The sequence below is a fragment of the Arachis hypogaea genome, chromosome 13 (genome assembly GCF_003086295.3).
Source record: "Arachis hypogaea cultivar Tifrunner chromosome 13, arahy.Tifrunner.gnm2.J5K5, whole genome shotgun sequence".
Classification (NCBI taxonomy): Eukaryota; Viridiplantae; Streptophyta; class Magnoliopsida; order Fabales; family Fabaceae; genus Arachis; species Arachis hypogaea.
In genome coordinates, this window is record NC_092048.1 from 124,697,632 (window position 1) to 124,708,008 (window position 10,377).

Genomic DNA, 10,377 nt, shown 5'->3' on the forward strand with positions numbered 1-10,377 from the left:
CAAAAAAAAAATTCAGAACTAACAAAAAACATAAAATAAAAAAAGTAGCCGCATTTGGGTTTTGGTTTTGAAATAGTTGTTTTTCCTTGCGGCTTTTTGGGCATCACTCTAGACTCTTTAAACGAGTAAAATTTGCCAATGAGTCTTAGCTTATATGGCATATCTCCCCATCCCCACCTCAAATGTCTAAGGTTCAAACTCTAGAGATTGTAATTGAGAAAAAATGTGGTAAAAAGACAAAGAGTGTGTGGATGTGTTGTATACCTAGAATTGAGGGTTGTCCAATCCATTGGGATACCTAGAATTGGGAATTGTTCCATCCATTGAACAAAAAAAAAAAGAGTAAAATTTTAATATTCATGGCCAATAAAAAAAAAGTAAAAATTCAGGGGAGCTATCCAATTGTTACCCAGATCAAAATTTCAATCAATGCACCATAAAAAAAAATAAATAAAATAACGATAAGTTAATACATACAGCGCATGACTCATACATTGCATGAGTTGCAGCAAAGCTCGTTAGGCTAGTAAATCAACATTTCCTTTCCTGTGAGATAATATATACAAATGAAGCTGGAGCACATGTACCTCCTCACAAGCAACATGCAGAGGCTACAGTTATAGCGGAGAGGCATAATCATAAATAAAGCAGCAATGAGAACAACCGTTCGCTGGAATATTGCCTAATTCTTTCGTGAGGAAACTACTATAAAGGCAGGACTTTTTTGCAGCACGGTTTCACTCTGCAGCACTTCTTTTCTTTTGTTGAGAAATGCATAATCCCCTCATTAATGTGCTTCTGACTTGGCACCCGTACACTTGTCCAGGAATTATAGAAAGTTTCTGCAGCTTCCAATGAAAAAGCATTGTTGCTAAGGTCTAGTAATTGCAATTTCTTTGCCTTGCCAATAGCCACTGCAAGTTGTTGAGTTAAAAGGCACTCCGCAGATGAAGAATTTCTTTGACACGAACTGGCACTGTCATCTATTCCAGAAGCAGCTGCTTTAACTGTTTCATCTTCACTATCAGCAACTTCAAGCTGATGGTAGTCCAAGTTTACAGAGCAATGGACCTCTTGATTACCCGCCAACTTAATCGTATCAAGTATCTGATCGTGTTTTTCAGAGTCACCTTTTACTGTTAAGTCGGATTTTAGAGCATAAAGTTCATTTGGTACAGTATTATCAGCAAGATTAAGCTCCTCCAGGCTGTTGTTCTCTGATTAAAGGAAAAAAATTTACCAAACAATAGCACTAGTTTTTAAACAATGAACTATGATTTGATACCTACCTGCCAGTGCCTCAATTATGTGGAGAACCCCAGCGAGCCCAAGTTGACACTTTCTAAGGACCAACACTTTGAGAGAGCATGATGGGTTTACTAGAAGAGAACATAGAGTATTTCCGCCCTGTATCCATTAGAGATATTTAAACAACATGGATGACAATAAAACTTAATTGGTTGTGTTACATAAATAAATTAGTAAAATGGGCACAGTAGTACCTGTAGCTAAAACTATAGAAAATGCAAACTTGTGTTAACAGTAAATAAATGTTAAGAAGTTAGAGTCTGTGCTGAATGACAAAGCAATCAATAAAATGGATAACACATGCTTTAAAAGAATATTAGCAAATGAAATCCAAGATTGCAGTCAAACGAACCTCAGGCAGAACAGGATTTCCTTCCAGGTTCAGCTCAAGGATGGAACAAAACAAATTAACATTGATATTTGAAACAAAGTTTGATGTGAGCCCACAATATGATAGATCAAGTTTCACAAACTCTTCAGCCCCTTTCAGCAATGGTTCTGCTAATTGCATTACCCCTTCCTGCAGAATGACAACAAAACCAGTCAGGAGAGCATGTAAGGTATGTATGCTAGAACAAACAAGAATGGTATTGAGAATAAAATGAATGCATGGCAATTACAGATTTTACTCACTGTTCCGATACTGGTACCTCCAAGAATTAGTCCTGATAAACTCAAGGTACCTGCAAGCTGGCAAAGGGCATCAACTACTGGTTTGCCTAGTTTTAGACCACTGAGATTCAGCTCCGAAAACCTACAGTGGGCATATTTAGTTTAAATTTGCAAATGACCTAAAAAAGGTTATGTAACAATGCTATATTGAGCTTGATGGTGCCATTGGTATTATTGACTATACATACCTTTTCAAAGTGGAAAGCTTGGACAAAAGATTAACTATAGTATTTCCAGATACCGGGCTGTTATGTCCTGTTAAATGTTTAAATGTAGAATACTCGTTAAAATATGAAATTTACTTACATCAGTGAGTGGAAAACAAATGACAAATTCATTACACCTATACAGAGATAAGCAAGTACGGATGTAGAGTCCAGTGCATCAGCAATCTTTTGAATAGTTCTGGATGTGATACAGCAGTTCTCTACATTCAAGCTATAGAGGGCTACAAAACAGAACATCCAAAAATTAAATTAAGGACCTATCTGCAACAAGATTCCACATACAAGCACATTCAAGAGACCATAGCTCCAAAACTATTACCCTAAATTTCAGACAGATAACTTTCACTGATAAATGAGACCATTTATACCACAAGACAAGGAAACTATATCAAATTGACAGAACCTCTGGTCATGTAGCTAATACCTTTACATTTTTTCAAGATAGTTGAAAGATAAGATCCACATGCATCAGTAAGACGATTTCCAGAAATGTTGAGCACTTCCAGTCTATCAAACAGCACTGAGCATTCACAAATCTGATGTGGAAAAAACAAAAGTTATTATATTAGTAATTTGGTAAGAAGCCCAACCATATGTCCATATCATAGATTAATATATTTAATAAGAATATTATTGCCTGATGGATTTGAAAAAAAAAATGAAATGCATGTTTAATAGATGGTCAAATTTAGCCGAGTTCTAGTGATTGAAGAGTGAAAATTCAATGTCTTTTCATAGAACATTACAACTAATATTAAAGGTATACCTCCACTATACTCATTTCTAGTTCAAATTTTGGAAATTTCCTTCTGTAAATGAAGTATGACTGTCAAATGTAACAAATAACCAATGTGGAAAATGTAAGAAAAACAGAAACAAATGGTACATACCTGCAGCAGAGCGGTTGGACCAAATCGATTACAATGCAAATCAAGTGTTAAGTCACCATAATGTTGGTCTGATGCTGTGAAGACCTTCTGAAGTGCTTCCATTGTCCCATTTCCTAATATATGTCCAATTAAAAACTATTTAATACATTTCACTAGTTAATTTAATTTCTGTCCCTGACATCCACATAATAGGACAAGCATTATTAGTTATTGAAGTTCTTTTTTATGGATTAGTATTCTTTTAATCAGCTGCCAAAGAATTATTATCAAACTTTATCATTATAATACAGATGACACTTTATAACCAAATAAATGACTTTATTGACGAAACAAAAGAACTGAAAAGAAATAGAGTGAAAAGGTAACTAGACAATCTGCATACAAGAGCAAAGTAACAGAATCATAAGCATAAAGATGACAAATCAGAGAAATGTACAGTACCTAACAAATTGTGAGAGAGGTCAAGCATTGAAAATGCTTTTTGGGACTGCAATGCATTTATCAATGGAGTTATAGACAAATCTTGCAGGTCACACTCAGACACTACTATTTCATCATCCGAAACCTATTGGGGAAAAAAATAGACAAAATCAGACCTAACATTGTAATACCTAAACTGTGAAGTGACAACAACAGAATTGATACTGGCATGCAGTGAATATCCTTACCTCTAGATTGTAGAGTTTCTTCAGTACCTTCATATTTGGCTTCTCTGACAGCTGCTTGCAAAAGTCTACATACATTTTTATGAGGCGCTTATGAATCCATCCTGTAAACAATGTAGATCAAATGCCTTTCTCACTTGGAGACAAACAGACGAAGACTAAAAAACTTATGGTAATACAGCTCCAATACAGCAGAAGGCAATGCTTGCCTTATTTGACAAACAAATTCTGCTGTCTCCGAAGGTTAAATAAATGCAAGATAATTGAATATAAAATGACAATTAGTTAAATAAAATTTTATCCAGAGACAACAAAAATTACTCTACTAATCTAGAATTCCAAAATAAGCATATGCTTCAAATACGTTCAATATCCCTTAAGATATAGTTATTGTCAAACAGCCAAAAATTTGAAAAACTAGTTGAGAAAATGGCATAGAATAACAAACAAAAAAGTAAAAACATTAGTAAAGCATACCATCAATGGACGCTTCAATTGTGACATTGCATATCTGAAGGTTTTCAACAGTTTCTAGGGATTCTAGATCTCTTCCAGCACATAAAATGTGCTGAACAACAGGCAACAGACCTACCCATAAAATCATATTAGTAATCAGGTAAACTGAAGGATAACTGCGACAACAAAATATGAAATAATAAAATCTCGGATTCTTAGTTTTAACTGGCAAGATATGCTATGCAAATATAACTGACAAGGTGAAAACAATTTTAAACTAGGAAGTGCCTACCATCTGATCTCTTTTGTGTAGGAAGTTGTAGATAGTATAAGCATGCAGCTACAGCTTTCAAAGATTCAATATCCAGCTTATCACTGGCAGTACACCAGGTTGCTTCTATGTGAATTAGATCATTCCCAATCTGGCACTCAATATATTTCTGCAACCAGAGAGCAAGGAGGTCGGAGATTAAAATATTAGTTAGCAAGAAAGGTGAAAATTTGAACCGGACAAATTGGAACCATGAATTAACTGTACAACTCACATCGTATTGAGAACTATTTGACGCAGGAGGGGCAGCATCACTTGGTTTACCAGAGGCATCTGTGTTGCATTTAGAACCACTAGGAAGATCAAGTTCAGCAACTAGGTCATTGCTCATGGATCTGGAATGTCTGCAAGTTTTAGCAAGTGTATGTGGACTCCAGCATTTGAAAGAACTGCTACTTTCTTCAACATTAATTGGAAGTTTGGATCCATTCTCTGAGATAACCTGCCATCCCAGAAACTGTAAGCATCCACAAGCAGTTAATCATGTAACACTTATACACAAGCAAACATATTTTAGAGCTTTATTTACCTTAATGTTACTAGGACTCACTTTACTCATATCTGCAATCAGACTAATTTTTCATCAGTATAACAGATAACAGTGTGTAAGGATCAGAGCAAAGAAAGTAACGATGAAAAACATACTTGCATCATAAGTAGACCTGTCTTCTAACACGCAATCATGACTCCGTTTGCTTGAACACTCCATCTCCTCTTCATCATCAGACAGAATTACACGGACACGTTTACGTCCAACAACTGCCTGATGATTACCGGTTAAATTTGTAAGACTTTTGGATGACTTATCAGCTTGCTTGGTGCTGGTAAGATCTTCCATGTGACCTGTTGTCTTTCTGGATGAGCCTTTTAAGGACTGATAGATTGACATAAGTGGCATGTCATCTATAAATTCTTCTCCAGTAGATAGAGCTTTTGATCTAGAACTGGTATGTGGAGAGCAAAGGTCATCAGACCCAGCTATTGACAGATTATTGTCTGCCTCAGTATCAGTCTCAGAGCAACAATCTTCTGCCATATTTTTAGCACCTGACTCAGCTTCTATTGAGTTCTTCAGCTTATCAATTAAAATTTTCAACCTCCTACAAAGGATCACAATTGATCAACAATATTAGGTACAGATCAAGCAAGAGACCCTTCTATAAGAGTAATTTAACAGCAAGAAATGTATTTACAAGGTTTATAGGCTTCTGTGCATAACTTACTTTGTCTCGGATTCATCATCAAATCTTATCATGTTACTATAATGCATATTTTCTAATGCAGAAAGCTGTATATCAGGAAGTTGAGCTTCAACAGCAATCCTGCAATATGCAATGAAATGGAACTCAATAGTAGTACATACGAAACCATCAAAAGGAAGCCAACAAGGATGCATTTTGCCAACAACTCTAAACAAAAATTATTCTTGCAATTTGTAGGAGATTAGGTTTTAGATATTGTCACTGCAGCTGCAACTGTTTGAAGTGCCTTGAGAATTTGTGCTGCATTCTTTACTTAATCTTTAACAATTTCAGTTTTATGACATTTAACGAACCCAGTAAAACACCATATAACAGAAATATATTTTACTCATGCATATGGTTGAGTCATCAACACAACAAGGAAACAGCTAAATGAGAACCTTCCTCTGGTAATTTTGTTCCACACATTGCAAAACAACTGCAGTGCTCCCACAGTACATAGCACACTTAACAACCTAACAGTGATCAAGTGTCTTATGCAACCTAGAATTAGATGTGTCAAAAGCATGAGATTACTACCATTTTTTCCCCCATGACTTTATCTCTTATTTTGATGAAAAAGAAAAAAAAAATAATTTACTGGTAGCTTTTCTTATATGGATATTGCTATATCAATCATATTTACCTATAGCTTTCAGTATATGCATCTAATGCTTCTCTCCACTTTTGAGCAGAATCCAAAACATTGCCAATATTGATTTTTACCAATGCTTGACCCTGTAATCATTACTAAGAAAGCATAAGAATCAACAAGCAACATCCTAATCATGTATAAACTATAAAGTGGCAATAAACTCACGTTATATTAGTGATCATAGAATAACAAAATAATCATTTATGGGGTTTTAAGTTTGGAATGGTAACACATTAATTGGTGTCAGAAATAAAAGACGGCAAGTATTAAAATTATATCAGGGAATAACGAAATATTTACCTCTAAACTGCCAATTGTTTGGTACATTTCCCAACTCTTCTTGTACCTTTTGATTGCTTTGTTGAATTTTCTAAGCTTCTGATATGATTCTCCAACATCCATATATGAATCACCAAGCCTTTGCTTGTCACAAAGTTCACTTGCTATTCTCTTCTTCTCCTTTGCAAATTCGCAATGCTAAACAAAACATTATTTAATAAGAAAAGCCACATTGAGAATCACACGCAGAACATATCATAGCTTCAAAATGTCAAATTATGAACTGTGGATGAAAAAAATCATATAATCAATTTTGAGAGTAACATGTGCATGATAGTAATCTACCTCTTTATGCTAATACTTAATAGTAAATTCATGGATTAGCAGAACCCTTCAGATGGAAAACAACCATGCTTTAAACAAAATTAACATCATCATCACATTTAGTGAATCCAAAAGTAACAATATGAGTAAGTGCATAGGCAGCACATAAGAAGCTTAAATGGACATCAATAGAACAGACTGAAAAGGCATCCCTAGGCATGCCAAAATGAATTTGAAAAGTTTAAGCAAAAATCAATATGATGGAGTAGGTCATCTAGTCATGCTGGTTAACAATACATTCTGTTGCATGATAATATAATTGAGTGCATGAAGTCCTCATTATTAACACTTGTACACTGCAAGTTTATCAGGTGCAAATTCCTTGATAGACAGGACATTTAGATAACAGAATTAAAATACAAAATGGAAGAATCCAATACCTTCTCCCATGCAGATATCATTCTTGACTTCTCCACAAGGCGTTCAAGAGAGCCATTCTGCTGGAGCAGGCATTTCCGCTCATTAGGTGTCCCTCTGGCAACGGCGATATCTCTTTTAAGCTTCTTGAGGTTCTGCTCTTCCTTCTTTATCTCATCCATCACTTTGACAGCTTCCTTTACAGTCCTAATATTCTGCTCAATTTGCCTCACCAAAGCATCCTCATCCTCCAAGGACCTTGCCAAACCAAGTGCCTTGTTATAAAAAGAGATTGCCTCCTCATACTTCTGAGTCCTGGAATGCAATTCCCCAAGATTGATATACCCTTTCGCTTCCCCTTGACGGTGGCCAATCTTGTTACAAATCTGAATGTCCATTTTGATATTCCACCTAGCTTCATTCCAATTCCTGAGTTCCATGTACACATTCCCAAGGTTATGGTGGAGCCTGCTCCTCCCATCATCAAATTCACTAACCTCCTCCTCATCACAAATTTCCAACCCTCGAGTTAATATCTCCTTCGCTTCCTGCAAGTTATCGAGCTCCATTTCCAGCATCCCTTTGTTGTTGTGCGCATCGATATACTCCTTCAGGAACGAAGACTTGCTGCTTGGCGGTTTCTTCTTCAGAGCCACTGCAAGCTCCATTGCAAAGTTGAAATACTTCTTCGCGTTGCGAATCGAGTTGTGGTCGTGATCGGATCTCGAGAACAGCTCGTGGTATGTTCGACCTAGCTGCGTGCTCGCTCTTTGCTGCTCAACCACATCGTCAGCTTCTCTTGCAAGCTCCAAGTGCTTCTTCTGCAATCGAGAGAGGAAAATTCACAACGTTGAGGAACAAATTGGAAAGAAATTAGAGTATTACCTGGTAAGTTAGAGCTTCAGAGAACTGCTCGAGGCGGAGGTACATCTCGCCGATGGATTGGCAGGTAGGGAGCAAATCCTTTTCCAGCAAGTATTTTAGCGAAACATCGTAATCGATTCGGAGCCATTTGAGGGCTTCCACGTACTCTCCTCTGTTCTTGTGAATGTCGCCAATGACGTTGGCCCAACGCGCCTCCTCGCGGTGGTTACCCTCAGCCTTGGCGCTCCGGTACGCAGTCTTCGCCGCCTTCAGCTCCGAGTCCTGGCACGGCATAACGAAACCACGGTGAAAGGTTGTCGGGTGTTTCTGAAACTCTTTCTCTCTTTGGGTTGAAGATGGCTTTGTCTTTCTCTCTTTCAAATGCAATTTCCAAGGCAAAGCAAATTGCTACCTCGTTCCCTCCCACGCCGTATCTTCCAGCTTTTAGATCAATTTCATTTGTCCCGCCAAAAAAGAAAAAGAAAATACCAAATTGCTTTTTTTTTTTTTTCTATTTTTTAAATATTTTTTCCCTTTTCAGTGATTATTAAATATACAATAGCATTATTCATGCACTAAACATTTTTTATATTCATATAAAATTAAAATTCTTAAAGTATAGTCCTTTTTCAATTAGGAAAATAAATTAGGTAGCATCTTTTAAGAATTAATTTTCTAACGAAAAATTTCTCATATTACTTATCAAATCAAATACTTATACTATTTGTGATATCAATTATTATAAGTTAAACCCTCATAATAAAAAATTAAATAAATAATATTATAATACTAGTTAAAGAAATGAAAATGGCCAACATTTATTATTTAAAAAAAAGGCGTAGAATCAAAACAAAAAATAGTATTTCACAAATAAAGTGTTAATTATTTTTCATAAAAACACATAAATTTCCAATTCTCCAATGACAAAGAGGGGCTAATCTTTTTGTAGACTATATATATATATATATATATATATATATATATATATATATATATATATATATATATATATATATATGTGTGTGTTTTTAAATAGTCAAAAATCTATAAATATTTTATTTTTTGTTAAATATTTATAATTATACGACACACAACAAACAAAAATTACTTAAAAGTTAAAATAGCCCCTCAATAATAATCAAAAATTTTTTTAGTTATTAAATTAATTAAATTATTTTTTTTTTCAATCACTATATTAATATTGTTAACAAAAATCTTAGGTGGATCGGTTGATGACATAACATAAAGGAGATACAACAATTTAATATTTTAAATTTGGAATTATATTAATCAAATTCTAACTCTAAATTCCTATACTCTTATTATTTTCTTCTTTTCATGAGATTTGAAATTAAGAATGACAAAAAAATTCGCATTATCCACAGAAATTATTTGTAATAGAAAAATTAATAGAAATTTATAAAATTTTTATGAGAGTGGAGATTTATCTCTGTAAATAAATGAGAATAAAGAAGTAAATTGAGACACTTACCTCACAAAAACTTACGAATATATAAAAGTTGTGTAAGTAATTTTATTTTATTTTATATATTGAAAATTTTATGTGTATGTTATTATGTTAAATTTGTGTTTAAATTGTGTATTTTTTTTTTAAATTAAAATATTTCATTTCATCAATTAAAAACTAAGTGTCCAAAGGTATAGAACAATAAAAAAAAAATAGGAGGTCTCCCACCAACTAACTTTAAACAGAGTAACACACAAATGGCCACAATAAATAGCAAAACAAGATAAGAAGAAGATAAAAGATGAATCTAGTGGTTCAAAAATCTCCATTCGGTTGCAGTACACTCAACTCCTGACATAGCTTCCTTGACTTAGCGATAATCACTTCCGGTAAGATTTGGCTCTGCTCAAAAATCAATCTATTCCTGCCCTTTCATATACTCCAACAACCATTTTCATGGATTTTATTCCAGCCACACCTGTGCATAGATTCCGATGTGATTCTTTCCACCAGCATGAAAAATTATATCGGCTAACTCCGAAGAATGTTAATGCAGTGAGCTTCGTTTTCAGACTTCTAA

General features: G+C 34.7%; 1 protein-coding gene across 2 annotated transcripts; it reads right to left on the reverse strand.

Moving 5' to 3' along the window:
• Positions 1-420: 420 nt before the first annotated feature.
• LOC112733135 (protein TONSOKU) lies at positions 421-8,780 on the reverse strand. Of its 2 annotated transcripts, none has more exons than XR_011869938.1 (20): positions 8,351-8,770; positions 7,489-8,286; positions 6,746-6,922; positions 6,437-6,528; positions 5,773-5,871; positions 5,195-5,649; positions 5,079-5,110; positions 4,764-4,991; positions 4,511-4,658; positions 4,240-4,350; positions 3,766-3,866; positions 3,539-3,662; positions 3,098-3,210; positions 2,632-2,743; positions 2,324-2,428; positions 2,169-2,235; positions 1,959-2,062; positions 1,661-1,828; positions 1,290-1,407; positions 421-1,217 (listed from the first exon to the last, which is right to left on the reverse strand). XR_011869938.1 is itself a non-coding variant. In XM_025782005.3 (20 exons), the coding sequence occupies exons 1-20, from the start codon at positions 8,621-8,623 to the stop codon at positions 706-708; spliced, it is 3,954 nt and encodes a 1,317-aa protein (XP_025637790.1). In that variant the 5' UTR covers positions 8,624-8,780; the 3' UTR covers positions 421-705. The 2 variants fall into 2 exon arrangements, 1 of the variants encoding a protein (XP_025637790.1); XM_025782005.3 differs by having other exon boundaries at positions 1,942-2,062; positions 8,351-8,780.
• Positions 8,781-10,377: the final 1,597 nt, after the last annotated feature.